At 41.3% G+C, this 16,745-nt stretch overlaps 1 protein-coding gene across 1 annotated transcript; it reads right to left on the bottom strand.

Moving 5' to 3' along the window:
- Window positions 1-1,712: 1,712 nt before the first annotated feature.
- LOC104962320 (xylosyltransferase 1-like) lies at window positions 1,713-15,206 on the bottom strand. The gene is made up of 5 exons (XM_010790752.1): window positions 15,198-15,206; window positions 12,522-13,098; window positions 6,713-6,885; window positions 5,859-6,061; window positions 1,713-1,797 (listed from the first exon to the last, which is right to left on the bottom strand). The coding sequence occupies exons 1-5, from the start codon at window positions 15,204-15,206 to the stop codon at window positions 1,713-1,715; spliced, it is 1,047 nt and encodes a 348-aa protein (XP_010789054.1).
- Window positions 15,207-16,745: the final 1,539 nt, after the last annotated feature.

Raw genomic sequence — 16,745 nt, 5'->3', positions numbered from 1 at the left:
GGCATCCTAACTGGTTGTGTAGCAAGCCCTGTAGAACAACCATCAAATCACACAGCTTATCCATAATCGGAGTTAGAACGTAGAATGGACTTAACACAGACCTTTCAAGTATTACTTGTCATCAACAATTCAAAACTAAATTAAAAAAATTAATATTTGCAGATTACTCCAGCTAACAAATATTGGGTATTCCCAGAATCAATTATTTGTTTTAGAAATATTAACTTCTCAGTTTGTTTATTTATTTAATATTGTTTACATAACTTTTTATTTATTTTTTCCTTCTTATTTATTTTCATCTTTATGCAGTTGAATTATAATTTCAGACCTGGAAATTGCCTTGTAATATTTGCATTGGTGTATATGAGTGCATTTGTGTACTTATACACCTTAACATATGGTGCTTATGTATATGTTGTGTGAACATATGAATGTAAAAAAAAGTCACTTGAAAATAAGTGTCCACAATGTGTATATGCATATATTATTATTATTATTTATTTGCCAAGTACATGTGTACATATATATATTTTTATATATAGCATTTTTCTTTTCAAAAAAGATAGTCAAATGCTATTGACATGTGCAGAAAATGACCCTATATCTAGTTTTCATATACATATATATGCATTTACTAATTTTTCCCTAACTTCAATTTATTTCTTTGTACTCCTTAATTTCTATACGTTTATGACACAATAATGCCAATGTTATATTAGGATGATTCACGGGAAGGCTACTTCCCATAAGCTATGCTTCAGCCCTCCCACTTCTACTCATTTTGTTTATCTTTGTGTCTATGAATTATACTTTTTTATTTTTTGGATGATTTAGTAGAATAGATAATTGTCTTCGGCACACAAGCTTCTGTGTAGCTGTTGGCAATGGAAATCTTATTTTAGGCCCCAGGCTAACTCCGAACATGCAACATACAATATCACATTTCATTTAGCTGACGCTTTTATCCAAAACGATAACAATCAGTTCAATAAAACATGTTTTTCTTCAGAGGTACATTAGCTTAAAATAAACCAAACCACTGTCAGTGCTGGTGCATTAGTTTTAAAAGGGCTAAACCCCTTTAAGCACTTCAATTTTGTTTTTGAGTTAGGTTTGGACAAGATATAAGAACAACAGATGGGTTTTTAGTTGTCAATATACTTACATAAAAGAAAGAATATATAAAATAGTGCAAATAAAATTATGGTGGAACTAAAATCGCATTTGCACATAGAGGTTGATTACTGAGATCATTATTGTTGTTTAAACCAAACAAAATCAGGAACATAACAGCACTCACATACTGTTGACTGCAAATAGAAAAAGGAACTGCTGAGTCACGCTGACTCATGCATCCATGCTGAAAATAAATATATCTTTGGATTTTCAAGTGTTTTTTGGGTGTTTCTTTTTGCCCACGGTGTTTAGCGATGACTGGTTTGTCGCAGTGTTATGATGATGCAGGAATTAGAGGGTGGCAGCAGGAAGAAGCCGCTCTGGCAATGACCTCGCTAGCTCACGCCACCAAGAAGGTTAATTAATGAAGCCACAGATGGGAGCTAATTGTATTATGATTCAGTGACCACGCCATGTGGCAGGAGTACGGCGTGGTGCTTAGGTGCTGCTGTGTGTGAGGGAACCAGACAGGCCAGAGAGTCACAGAGTGAAGAGGAAGGTTAGGGTGTTAAAATGAAGTTTAAAAAATGTGCTTCTCACCTAGCGTTGTCCCTGCCGTGGGACTTGATGAAGTTCATGTCTCTGTATTTGGACAGGAAGGCCACCAGCTGGTTGTTGGTCCTGAAATGGAAGAACAAGGACTTAATGTGAAATAACTCATATTGTTTAAATGTTTTCATCACTTAGCCACATGTTACATTGCTCTTGTATTTAAGGTCTATCCAATCCTGTCCAGTCTGCGCCTGTGGATAACACTCCGTGGAAAGAACATGATAAATGGCATTTGCCATTAGGGTCTGGCAATGTAAAGCTTATTTTATCTCCCTCAATGAAAATATTACATTTTTCCAAAATTCACTACATATAGTATGTCACTATATGTTCCGTTTTCCACATCAGACTTTGCACAAGTTGCATACTGGACCATGACTCTCTCCAATCTAGAAGTGATGTCATCAAATTCAGATTCAAGACCTTCGGCAGGTCAAACAAACTCATCACAGTGAAGTTCAAATATCAGTGTGAATAAGCAAAACACGTTTTTGAGTCACAATCACAGACATCGGCTGCCCAGCATCAGACCCTCAGCCCCTTCACGCCGTTAAAACTATTTAGGATTATACAAAAGATTGTGCTATCTATGATTTTGATGAATGACTCCATGCTGCTCTTCCTTTATAGAGCCGTCCCCGTGCTCTCACACGGGGCAGACAGGCTAAAAGCTTGGCTCCGCGGGCTACGCCACAGTCAATGGCGCTAACATCTCTTCTGTGGTGGAGCTTTTCATGATGGCTTGGCTTGCATTGTTAAAAGAGCAGCGAGGCTCTGGTAAAAAGCTTGAGGATCATTGGGGGGAGGGACAAGCACATATTAATGTCATTTTCTCTTCAAGGAGCAATTTCACAGCCTGGGGGGCTTATCTTAGGAGGTCCTGAGCCATAAAGCCTAACTGATGATGTGCCGCACAGACACATTCAGGCTTCTCTGTCTCTACTTCCCACACAGACAATGTACAGGCACAGAGGCACACAAATGCTTGTAGGCACGAAGCCACACACACACACACACACACACACACACACACACACACACACACACACACACACACACACACACACACACACACACACACACACACACACACACACACACACACACACACACACACACACACACACACACACACACACACAGCATATCCCCCCGCAGACTCAGCCCCTGTGCTGGTGTGAGGGGCTCTGGGTTTGCCTTTTGAGAGCCATCCATGCGGCAGGACAGACATTATCAGGGAATTAGACGGGAAATAATCCATGTCTCCAGTCCCACTGATAACAACAGCAGCAGTCAGGGCAGCGTGCCACCCCCCCACACCTTTAGTGCCTACTGTTTGGTCAAAAAAGAAAAGTATGTGACCACAAATACTTAAACTGCTCTTAAGAGAGTTCTCATTGGTCTTACTTTGCGGTGTTTCAAAGTCAGTGTATTACCTACAGTCAATGACGGCCAGTTTGGAGTAAGAAGGGAGTAGCAGTACAGTAGTAAAGCTTTATACTTGTGGAAAAGGCTGCAACAAAGCCTTATTTTGGCCAACTACAAATAAATCAGTAGCTGTTTAGGTGTAAGCTTTATTTACAAAAGAGACCAATATTTTCCCGGCTTTGCCATTCTTTTATACAGACCTTTCAATGCCAGCAGACTACATTGACTAATATTGTGTTCTTACCTCCCAGAACATGCTAGTCTACCGCTACCTTGATCGGTTAGATAGTTTGGGTTATTGTGTGACTTCCGTGTTTTCAAGTATTGGTTCTGATTCACCAAAGTCATACAATAATACTAATAAACAAATCGATGGTCGAAGCGTTAGACCAGCGGCTCCCGAGGTCTGCAAGGGAAAATTACAGTTTCTGTTGATGGAGACTGGAGAAAAGATCATAGATAATAGAACGACTTTCCTGCTTGAGATGTATTTCTAATGGCAATATAAAACTGTAGGGAACACTTAGCGCACACTAACCCAAACTCTAACCCTGTAAGGAAAGACTGATGAACATTCAGGATATATTTTCTTTTTTTATGACATTGGAGTCATGAACCGGGATGACTGGAAGCGACGATGGAGGGCTCGTCTGAGGACGACCTAGAGAGAGTCATGGAGAGAACTCGGTGTAAATGTAAACTTTGGACACAGCACCTTGAGGTGTGATTGAGGCATCTGCTTATTCCAACACGTTCTTCTTCCTCCGTGCAGTAGTGTGCTATAGTAAGTTCATAATGACAATGTAATGCTGTGTTTATTCTCGAGGGGGAATGTCTCCGAAGAAAATCAGAGAGGATTATCAGCGACAAAACAGCTGAGTGGGTTTGGGTTTCTTGCTTGAGGAGACTTGAGAAGGAAGCCCCCTCGAACAGAGGTCTGAACCCAGGCCTGCCACTTAAAAGGACCACAGTTCAAATGAGTAAATAGACAGTCAAATCTAGCTGTGGTTTTGAATGCACTTGCTAAGCAAAGATACAAGATTTGCATTTACATATTTCTAAATTGCATGGATCTAAAACAGGCGGTTTCCTCTTGTTCCCCTTTCCTATAACTGCTTATTCTCGCTTCCTCGTCTCTCCCTGTCATTTCTGTCTCTCGGCTCCGTCTTTCCCTCTATCAATCGTTCTGTTTCCCAACAGATGGGGCTTAAAACCTTCACTGTCAGCCTTTTTCACAACAACATCACCCTCATGCAAATGAGGATGCAAAACACGGGAAGAAAACAGTGTCTCGGTGCATGCACTCGCAAATACCTTTAATCATGCGCTGACAGACGCACGGACAGGCATACAGACAGGATAAAATATGCACACATGTACACAGACAGATGCTGAACTTCATCGGTATATGTGAAAACATCCGTACATAACAAGACTGAACCCATCTTTGAATACAATCCACATTTGCCCATGCATCCTCGCTCCAGCTGTGGAGACATCAGATCCAGCTTCTTTCTGCCCAGCGGCCATTACAGCCTGTCTAAACTCAACTGGTTGACATCTGGCTGCGCAGAAGAGATAACTCTCCCCTTAATAGGAGGATTTTAATTGGCTGCTGCAGAGCTACATCAAAAACCCAGCAGACCCTGAACTCCCCAAAGGACTATAAACTCGCAAAAAAAAAGAAATAATAATAATTGTCACAAGATGTCTCGTCCAATAGGCCATTTCCATGAATTCATGTCCAGGTCACGTACACTTAGTGGCTTTAATGACATTTTACAGCCTCTTTAAGGGGATGTTTTGGAGTGGTGTGGAGATGACTTTAGTACCGTACAGTACACAACAGGCCTGGGGCGTCGATAGGTATTGACCCCGTGCGTTTCAATTCTAATCAGTTCAACATGTAACCCTTTCAATGGAGTGTGAGCAAAGGAGCAGGTATTCGAAGAGAAGTTGTGAACGCATAGTGTTTGAGAGAAGCAGAGGTTCTACCTCATTGATCTGTTTGGTGTGGAGTGACTCTTTATTTAAAGCTCACAGTTAACCGCAGGAACCCATACCAGTGTGTATTGAATTACTGCTAGCATATTGGCTGAAAGTGCTCTGCTATTGTTGTGCCTTTGTCACAGATATAACTGTACACTGCTTACACCTAAGTTCATTTCCTAACAGGAACATTCTCCTGTCAGGCTAGCAGAGAACTCACAGTTTCATAGTTTCCTTTTTCTTTTCTTGACTCCACCTTTAACAGAAACATTTGCACATATTGTACTCACACTACCTCACTGCATCTCAATTTTAACCTTAATTAAAAAAAAATTTCTACTCTGCACACTTTTGTAATGTATATAGTATCCTATCTATATAACTTTTGTTAATTGGTCTATTATATAGAGTATTCTTACTTATTCTGTATATTTTATATTGAGTATTCCTTAGAAAATCCATTTATATATTTGTTCTACTGTTGATATATATATATTTACTGTTTATGTTTGTTTATCTTTTTTCTATTCTCTTTTATCTTATTTTATTAAATGTCTAACTCATGTGTAATGGACAATTTACATGTTGCTCTGATAAAAATAAATCCAATTTGGGATAAAAAAATCTAATCTAATATATATAAATAACCTCAGTCAGGTCTCCACTACAACCCTGTACTAAACTCCAGTTGCTGTAAAAAACCTCTCTGTTACCTGATGGGGTAGTCGGCAGCACTGAGGTTGATGAAGAAGTCCCAGCTCCAGTCCCTCATGGCCAGCAGGTCGGCCATGCTGCGGAGGTACATGGTCAGCAGACTGGCCCCCCCCCAGATGGTGGCCATGCGCCAGGGTGTCACCCTCACATTGGGATAATGGGCAGCCATGGCTTGAATCTGCCTATGCAGATAGTTGGAGCGCTGGAACAAAACACTCTAATTAATCTAATGTCTGATAGCAAGACAGTGATGTTATTGACAAACAAAGAACATTGTAATTAGTGTAAATCTTTCAGTATCTCCTGTATCGAATAACAATGTGTTATACATAAGGGAGTTTATTTTATGATCTACTCTTATTGTTAGTAAATGCAGTATGGAAAATGATGCCATGAAAGCAGAGTATAAGAAAATAGTTTTTATATATAAATAAGCTATCATAAATTCATAGTAGTAATGCTAACACAAAAAAGCTTACATTTATTCATATTTAACATGCATAAACTACAGTTTAAATGAAAAAAGAAATGCTGCCTGTTGCATTTATTATAATAGTGATATTTGGTGGGATGTCTCAAATTATCGCTGTAAAAATTGTATTTAGTGCAATGTTTTTAACCAATCACACAATGTGACACAACTTTGACTGGATGTGTAGGGTTACTGTCCATCAGAAGCAATTTATAAGTTATTTAGATTTTTGTAAGTTGGGAAACGATTAAGAATCTTAGAACATCAATTCTTACATGAAGCAATTTTTACCGACCCCCAAGTTTAGAAGTCTATTCAAACTTCCATTGATGAAACGATTGATTTGCAGGTACATCATGTTTGTCCCCTCTCTGTGCTCACCTGATCCACGTGTATGTAGTAGTAGTGCGAGCTGTGGAAGATGGCTTTGAAGAGGCGTTGAAACTGGCGGGAGGCTCGTCCGTGGACCACCAGGACAAACGCTATTCTGACTGGTTTTATAGGAAAGATCTCCACAGAGTCTTCATCCCACTGGACATTAGTATTGGCTTTACCTGTAAGGTAAGATAAGACAACATTTATGTAACAACACCAGGGAACATACATCTTGTATTAACGACATGTTCACACAGCATTGCATCAGTAATATAACTAGGGGTTGTTTGCATGTTTGATTGCCAAATCAAATCTGTAATTTACATGATTATCTATGAGAGGCTGCACAAACAGCGCCATATGTTACTGTACAATGGGGGAGCACCTATAAATATCTATGAGGGATAAGGAATATAGTAATAAAATGTCATTCTTTCAATAAACAATAAGGGAAATAGCTTCAAAAAAAGGTTGCTCAGCAACACGGTAAGTAGCAGAGTGGTATGATTAGCATATTCATATTACTTAACTGCTATGTAACAAGTGAACATAAAGTCGATATTTTACATTGTCTTTCCTGCCACAGCCGGAACTGGGGAAGTGCCTATATTTCTAAATGTATGCTCTTTTGAAGATATAATATAGGACTATTATGTAGCCATTATGGTTTGAGAAACACTTACTGAGCAGGCTGTGATTTTATAACTTGTGTTTCTTTTCAAAGGGATAGTTTGGATCTGGGGCTGTAGCAACGGTTTCACTTTAGCAACGGTTTGACTTACAAATAGATCAAAATCAGTTTGAACTGGGCTATATTTCAAATATCTTTGCTGCTTTACCTTCCTGTCAAACTGAATCTTTTACCTTTGCTTTCACCAAGGCAACGAGACTCTATTGAAAAATAAAAACATTTGCTTTTTGCAAACAAGAGGGTTGCTTTTCTATGCTGCATTGATTGTTTGGTTTGTAAAACTAACTAATTGAAGCAGTGGTAGACCAACCGCAAGGTAAAATATTTGTGGAATCTGGTAGATTTAAAGAGACCATAGATAGCTTTAACTGCCTCAGTGCACCCTCGGAAAGAATAGTGTACCTAAAATCTGATATTGATTTCCATGCTGGTATTCCTGTATGCTTCTACGAGCTTGTAAGGCAGGCCAACAGTCAGGTAGCTAACTGACTATAGATAACTACTTCATACAAATCCACTTTAAAGAAACCAAACTATCCTTTAGAATACATCAGATGTCATGCACAAGGAACACAAGTAAGTTGACAACCAAGATATAAAAAACAAACTTAGTAAAAGAAAGTCCGACAGCTCTTTCAGCCCTACTGTGGAAAAAGCATGACCACAAAATCTCTTATCGGTGTTTCTTCAGTGATTGAACTTGAACCATGACAATTTCAACCCTTACACACTGTAACTACTATCCTCATTCAGATCCTTTTAATCCTATAAACGATTCCTCTGGGGTTTCGGGGTGGAGCACTGTTTGACAATGTGCCATCATTCCTCTCAGGCAAAACTCATAGAAGATGCCTTGGATGTCACACAAATGACAACAATAACCATGCAAAGCAAACACCGCCCTGGTCGCGGCCTGCCAAGCCACTATCAAATTAAACAATTCCAACAATCTGTGGAGAGCCGCTGGTAACCTCACATAGCTCCATTGTGCGGTTTTGTACCACCCTAGACCGCACTAAGACAAACAATTGCACTTCAAAACTTGAGAAGAAAAAGTTTATCGAGGCAGTTCTGCATGATCAAGTCCCACAACGTTACATTACACACATTGTTTGTTTTTAACCTCAGTTATTACAGCAAATGTGGGCATGCAGCTTATGAGACATGTTTGTTTACAGAACGTGCCTTAAGTATATTAATTACTTTAGTTTGGGACTTCAGTTCCCAAGAGCCTGCAGTGCTGAAGAAGTAGATGAAGCTACAGTAAGGGAGTTCTGAGGTGATGGGTGTTTATTCCCCTGAGCGCACATTGAAACAAATTACCCCTCCCGGCTCCTCTCCCAGTCTGGCCCTGAGGCTCCTGTAATTACTCAAAATGTTAAAGGCGAGTGTCAGACATGTCGGCTCTTTATGAGTCGACAGCGACCGGCTAAAAGGCCTCTTCCCCACTGTTTAACTAATCTCATTCATTCAAATGTAAGGGCAGGTGTCCAACATGGCTTTGTTTAAAGGTTGACCACAAGGTTGGGTTAATGACAGGCTCCCTTGACTCCAATTGGCTGTGGCTCCTGTCAGTCACTCATACTTATTACCCACTTCTTTCTCTCTCTCTCTCTCTCTCTCTCTCTCTCTCTCTGCATGTGTGTGTGTGTAGGTCTATGTGTGTGTGACAGCTCATGGGGGAAATCTGCTGTGAGCCGTATCAGATTGAGCGGTAATTGGTGGCCAGCTAAGAAGGTTCACTGGTTTGCTTTGCACACGGATAATTGGCCAGTCGTTTCACAAAGCACTTTGAGAGTGTGTGCTATGCTAGCTAGCTGAACTAATGAGCACTGCTGTGTGTGTGTGTGTGTGTGTGTGTGTGTGTGTGTGTGTGTGTGTGTGTGTGTGTGTGTGTGTGTTTGTGTGTGTGAGAGAGAGAACTTACATTTTACTGTCAGTTTTGTCGAGCATGTGTGTTTATCTGCAGAAGAGCTTGACGTGTAGTATTTTTCTGCACCTGAAGGCACTGCGGGCCTTTTTCCCAAAGGAAAAAAAACTCAGAAGCCCTCTTCTTGAACTCATCACTCTTCATCATGCTTCCCATCGCCATCAATCTTTTAAACTGCCTCTCCCTCATCTGCTATCACCCCGCTCTCTTCCTCCATCATCTTGTGTAACTTCGGGCTCTTACCAACCCTCCATCTTAACTGCTCATATGAGAGGTTAGAACAAGAGCTGAGCTTTATCCCAAAGGGCTTGTTCCAAATTGCATTTGGAAATGTCTCGGGGATGGCGTCTGCTACATCGAAACATCAGCAGAGCCAGCTCGGCAAACATAAATCATATCCATGGGTTTGATTTTTAAGAATATAATAAAACACTTAATTTCCTTTTCTTTAAAGATATGTTACACTTTTATTGATCCGCAGTGGGGAAATTCAATAAAGTACGTTATATATGTAAAGCTGAAATAAAGGCCACTTGGAGGAACACTGAAATATTATCCCCTCTTGAATTGAAATTAAGAACGTTAGCAAAAAGTTGCCTATTTGTATTTACACATCCAGCAAAAACAGGGCAAACTAGTTAACCAGCTACATGATAACCTTTAAATGGTTTCGGTATCCTGCGGGATACAGTCTTTTGACAGGCAGTTTCCATGTGTAAAACATTCCTATCTCCAGTTAACACCTTCACTCAACAAGATGCTGGACGACAACAACCTGCCAAGCGAAATATGTGGCTCTTTGTCAGCTAAATGCTTTACTAACTGAGCATCAAGCTGCGTACAGCTGACGGTTGTGGTGTGAAATGATGCTTTGAGAGCAGCGGATAAAAATAATCAAAGACACTGAGAAACAGTAAAAGAAGCTATAAAGCTCGTAAGGCATGATGTAAACTTCACAGTATGGTTTGTCTTTAGGTGTGTCACAAATTCTTTACACAAATGTGTTGGCCATTAGGTTGAAGCTATTGCTGAAAGGTCACTGCCAGCCAGCACTCCTGCGGGAGCAGCGCAGTCACATTACTATTAGCCAAGTTAGCATATGGGAGGCAAATAGATTAAACATGTTCCTGCTGTATTAAATGACGCCAATACCCGAGCTATCACAATTGCTAATCTAGCCAAGGCCTCAAGGACGGCATACCGATCAAACCAAATTGAACAATTTTCTGCTAACAAGGTTAGGACTTGAATTGGCATGTGGAACAGAGGAGGGGGAGAGAGAGAGAGACAACACATTGGCAGGCAGGCAGGCCGAGAGTAGGAAAGAAAGTGATTTAATTTAGCTGTCGTGTTTTTGCAGCCCGCCACCAGGGAAAAACCTTTTTCAATTTCTTTGTCTCCTCTGATCAAACTGTCAGTGTGAGTGGGATGATGCGTTGCTGTGTGAGATGGCAGTAGTTTGGGCACAGAAATAATACTACTGCTCTGAGAAATGTACAAAAGTTGGTAAGTCACGGTGCCTCATCGGGCTCTAAAAACAGGGGAGAGGGAGGGAAGTAGAACAGGCAGGATGTTAAATAGCTTTCTCCTCCTTCCCTGCTGTCCGCGCAGCATTCAGTCCACTCCCATGTGTGTAAATGTACGTGTGTGTGTGTGTGTGTTCTGTTAACTTCAACATGGTTGCTGATGCGAGCTGCCCACCGACGGCGGCAGCCGCAGCATATTCTGTTTACAGATCCACAACCGGACTGCAGATGTCCATCATTTCATAGAGAAAAGGAAGCCAACGTGTGTGTGTTTGTGTGTGCCAGCTTGAAGAAAAGAAGATCATCTCTGTACTGTGGCCAACCCAACAAAATAAATGAAAATTGGAAACCAACTTGAGAGAAAAGCAGCATCCCCATTTTCTCCAACAATTTACTCCACTAATTATATTTTGGCAAAAAAGGCATTTGCTGCCTTTGACAAGAATAAGATGTTTTCTTTGAAAATTATTTACTACTGCAGAGAGTAAGAGCAAATAATGAGAGCACAATGCAATGTCAAACTTTATGAAGAGCGGACATTGATAACCTGTCAGCATTCATTTCCAGGAGATTCTATTTTAGTGAGTCTGCCTGAATCATCAACTCAAGGAAAAAATGATTGATTTGAGATGACCAAATGTTTGAGGAGCACAACAGTAGGAAGTTGTTACAGGTGGTTCCTGTGTCCCAACTGGGACATCTTAAAATATTACGAGTGCATACATACTGTACATAATGGGTTTCAGAAGAAATGCCTTGAACAGAAACTCTAACCCAGTGTTAAGTGTTTCTTCGTCCACTGAGCTAAATAAGAAAATGATGTCAACTGAACCAACATTTTGTTTGTAAGACGTCAAAATAGAGCTATGAAAAAGAAACTGAAACTCAACATTTTGATATAAACTGTGGAAAGGTTTTGGTTTTCAAATCCAATATTGGAGATTAACTGTAGATAATTTATATTCTATAAAATGTGTTGGAAAAAAACATAAAAAACATGTCTGTATATTGGTAAAGGCATCTGCCAAAAATCGTTTGGAAAATATCAAATATAAAAAATCTAGGGTCTTGTACTTCTACTAACAAGCCATTTTCTACCAGATTCTTAAGCAATAGGGTCTTACATAACCCAAAACTTTTCTGCCAAAGTGGTTACTTTTGTATTTTTCAATGGTTAAAAGTAAAGCTAAGTTTTGGAAATGGTTATATCACATATTTCTGTGGTGGAATTTTACACGACTGAATGCATTGTTCAAACAAAGATCATGAAATAGAGGGCGAAAAAGTATCAAATTGAATAAACTCAATTTATATTCTGAGTACTTGGGAGGGTAATGGTTTGGTACTTGTATGGTAATGATCCAAACCATATCAATCCCCATTTTCTTTTTTCATTCCAGGCAACTTTGCTTATTTATACATTATGAAATGTCATAGCAAGATACTTTAGGTTGTATCCGATTTTACACGCTAAACGCGTTCACATCCAACCCCTTGGAACTCAAAAATCAGGTGCCCTCAGGTGTTAGGAATCTCGATAGATATCGACCCATTTTGTCATACGATTTGTGTGAAAAATACAAAGTGACTGCCCAAACCACATATACTAACGATTTGTATTAAATTAAATCAAATAATCAATCAAACTAATTCAAATGATGGACTCACCCTCGAGAGGGCAGTAGCGAGTGACCTTCTCGGGCATTAATTGCCCTTCCTTGTGTCTGCAGTACACCTCTGCAATCTGTTGCCGGCACTCCTTGCTCTTGGCTCTGGATAGAGCTGAAATGGCTTCCTTCCCGCTGATCTCACACTTGGGCGGCTCATCATAGTTCACCTCCAGCGGCGCTGCGGTTGCCTGCCTCCTGTGCGGATACTGATGTCTGTGTTGTGACTCGGCCTGCTGGGCATGTGAGGCACGGTAGTGTTGCTGTGACACTCCCCCAACACCTCCATGGTGGGAGGCGTTGTTTCCCAGCGCCAGCGTCTGGTGGCCTACAGGCAGAACCTCGTTGGAGTTTCGGCTCGGGGAGGTGTCCCGCCAGGCCTGCTGCTGGGCATGCGCTTTTTCCTGCAGATGCTCCCGCTGCTGTTTGCTGCTGGTGGCCCCCACAGACTGCCGGTGGGGCTGCGAGCGCGCGCCAAAGTTACTATTGTCTATATTTTCAAAGTCTTTGGGTACAGAGTTCTCGTTGTTGCTGTCCACTCTATTTTTCTCCTTCGGCCGGTGGGAGTAATATCCATCCTGGAGGAAGATAAGGAAAGCAATTTTAGTGGTGGGAAGAGAGAAACGAGGAGGAGGGAGGACACAAACAAGAAATCAGAACTGAGTCAGCGCGGTGCATATCAAATGTCGGATTAACAATCAATGTGACATGTATGAGTGGGCAGCGCCGTATTGAACCATGAGGCATGAAATGAAGTAGCAAGGTTTTAAGTACAAGGACTACAAGGTGTAAACTGACTAGAGGTGATGCAGAGCCGAGGGGGCTCCGTCGCTCCGTGCCATCATCAGATTAGCCTCAGTTTCAATTAAATTCTCCCTCAAATGGGCAACACACTCCGTAAACAGATGACCAAGAAAGGATAAAGGGCCCGAACATGACTGTGTGAGTTTGTGTGGGTGTTCGTTTTTATTTGTGTACACCTTGTACAAGTCTTTTTTTTTTTGAGAACTTGAATAAATGGTGTGGCGTGTGACTGTAAAGGCTGCACTTGTCAGCTCCGTGCGTCTGTAAATGTGAGATAGTGTGAGTATGTGTGAACGTCTGAATGTACAATTTCCGTATCTTTCCAGCAGAATGGGCTGAAAGCGAAGGAGGCGCACAGGGGAGAGAGGGTAATGAGTGAGAGTGGTGGAGTGCAAGGCGACGGAGCGCTGACACGAGGCATGAGTTCTGCTCCCGGGAAGCGCTGGCTAGTTCCAGTGAAATGTGCCACGGTGCATCAAACAGGAAAACTAAGAAAGCTGCCTGCCGCTGTTGCACACCTTGCTAGACACAAAAAAGGAAGAGGCAGAGGGGGGTGGGGGAACGGAACGACAAACAGCAGCAGAGGAGAGATGAAGCTCATAACAACAGGAATCCCTGATGTGTTTCTCCATTTACAAGACACAAAAAAAGAGAGGAGGGGAGAACATGTGGAGGGAGAGCTAAGTGCAATGTGAGGTGTGTGAGAGAGTAGTAGCAGGAGAGGTGAGAGACACACGGGGACCAAGTGAGATGCTATTGTCAAGCAGGCGCTCGCTTGGCATGGAAATGTCTCTCCACCCCTAAAGCCAGGCCTGTTATCAGCCCATCAACCTTCCCTCTCTCCAAACACCTTGTACCATCACAATTACAAAGGTGGCTGGATGACACACTTACAGAGAGGCAGGAGGAGGAGGATTTTATAGAAGTGAACACAAGAGCTAAAAACAGAGGAGGACACAAAACAATATCGTCATTGTCAGCTCCTTTTAAGCTGCTGCCTTGGCAGAGGTCTGAATCCGCCACACCGGACACCTTAGAGCGTGTGCCTCTCCTCTTCTTTTCTCTCCATGCATCTCTGACTTATTCCCACTCTTTGCCTTTTTCCCCTCTCCTTCCCCTCTTCACACACCCCGATTCAGCTCTCATCCTTCCTCCACGTCTCACTCCTCTTCCCTCATCGTCTCTTCCCCTATTTTCACGTCTTTCGCACCTCCTATTCTCTCTTCAATTTCGTCTCATCTCCTACCTGTCATAACCTCTCCCCCACCCTTCCTTGTCTTCCTCTGCTCTCCTCACGCTGCCCGTTTAAACAGAGCATGTTGTCTGAATGGCAGAACCTGCTAATCCTGCGTGTAACAGCTGCTTAGGCCAGTGATCACCTAAAAAAAAAGAAATCCCTACTTGCCGAGTTTCAAAGGGAATGCTTTAGGGGGCTAATCCATGCACTGCAAGTCACTGGATGTTTGCAGAGGTAAAATGAGTCTGTGTGCATTCACGATTATGTGAGTACAGGGAATGCTTCTTGAGGCTTTTTCTTTTTATAAAAGTGTTCACGTGTGGTGTGTTGTGTGTGTGTGTCTGTGTGTGTATTGTGTGGGTTTTAACGGAGGAGGGGTAACAGCAAGTAAAGTAGAGGCAGCATGTGTTTGCCCTGGAGAAACGGATACTCGCACTTTGAGTCCCACTGCGAGACATGAGACGATGAGGGACACATTTTAATTGGAAAAATGCCCAAGTGAGCAAATGTTAAAAACAAACAACAGCAACACATCTTTGCTTACAGCACGTAGATATCAAATGTTGGCTAAAGAAGGAAGCGTTACTCTAATATGAAATCTTAAAAAAGCCTGTCTTTTCACACAGCGTGGCTTACTTGAGGCATGTCTGTCTGTACAATATTAGGAAACTTATGGATTTATGTAGGGCTGAAACTAATGATAATTTTACTATCAATTACTGAAATTGTTTACAAATTATTTAGACTAAATAAGAGCAGATAACTGTTTAAAAAAACGTTTATCACAGTTTTAGAGAGCAGCATTTCCAGCAGAATTCTTTAAGGGCATCCCACCTTGCCTTAAGGAAAAAAATGATGACATTTTAAGGAAATAACTTCTTATTAGAGGATATATATCCCTCTCATGTATGTCAGTACGCATGAAGGTGTAGTCCAACAGAAACTGAAGCTGACTGGGTAACACACTAATATTTTACTGCAGTGAGGTCTTGGCCTACAAATCTGTTCTACAGACTTCTGTTTGTTATATATCCTCGCAGAAAAATAACACCGGGTTCATTATAATGTATGTAAATGAGAATCATGTATTAATAATAGTAATAATCACAGTCAAGTGTTTGTTCCAACTCATTCAGCACTAGTAATACTATTTTCATCCAATCTGACAAGAAGTGAGATAGCATATTTCCTAAAAGTTTGAACTATTCCTTTAGTCAATCCGAGCAGTGGCACTATACCAATGGAACATGTATTGGATAAGTGAGGCGATTAATTCAATCCACAAATGTAGCTGATAATAGCTGACACTTCTGATTCATTTCAGCAGGTGAAATGAATGGATCAATCACATCATGTGTTTTCTTGCAGTAATTAATCAGAGCAGCACATTGCAATGTTTGGAGGAATAAAAAACATTTGGAGCCAAAGCAAGAATCCCAATCAGTCACAATCAGTTGCCTGATTGTGCCAAACCAACCCTCTAAAACCCAAAGATATTTAATTCGCAATCAAGTACAAGACAAACAAAGGCAGAAATGTGTTGGAAATGTCATCGTTTTGCTTGACAATTGAGTCATAAAAAATTAACCAACCACTAAAATGACTTGAATTTTAACTGATGGATTAATAATCTAATTTACATTTTACAGAATGTTTAAACATTTTGTGTCAAACTGCTTTCTGAATAAATCCCAGCTGGCTGTAATTGTTTTCTTTTTGGGGAGAAAAAAAAAGGAACAGCATCACAAAGATGTTGATTTGTTGCAAATTCATTGACACGGATAAGAGTTGAGGTTAGCCCCCATGTGGCCCTGGAGTGGAAATGAGTAATATTTGTAAAACTGGCACTGAGGAGATTCCTCCGGATAAACAATCTTCACACTGTGCTCCCTCCCTCCTGTGAGCAAAGGACTCCAGTAAGTGTGTGTGTGTTGCTCTTTAATCTCAGGGACCAGCCTCTAAGCAGGAAGCGGCGGGACACTTAACTAATAGTAGTGGTGGCCATTGAGGATAGAAACTGCAGATGGAGCTGGGAGCTGAGGGTAGCTATCGATTGATTCAGGGGATACGTTTTCATACTCATGGGGAGTGTCGGGGGGGGGGGCATGCCTGGCATGCCTGGCATGTGGTGGGCTGGCTGCGCACGCACGCACGCACGCACGCACGCACGCACGCACGCACGCA

Source organism: Notothenia coriiceps, unplaced genomic scaffold, assembly GCF_000735185.1.
Source record: "Notothenia coriiceps isolate Sejong01 unplaced genomic scaffold, NC01 NC01_scaffold00034548, whole genome shotgun sequence".
NCBI lineage: Eukaryota > Metazoa > Chordata > Actinopteri > Perciformes > Nototheniidae > Notothenia > Notothenia coriiceps.
Note: the sequence above shows the minus strand (reverse complement) of the source record. Positions and strands in the feature narration are given on the sequence as shown.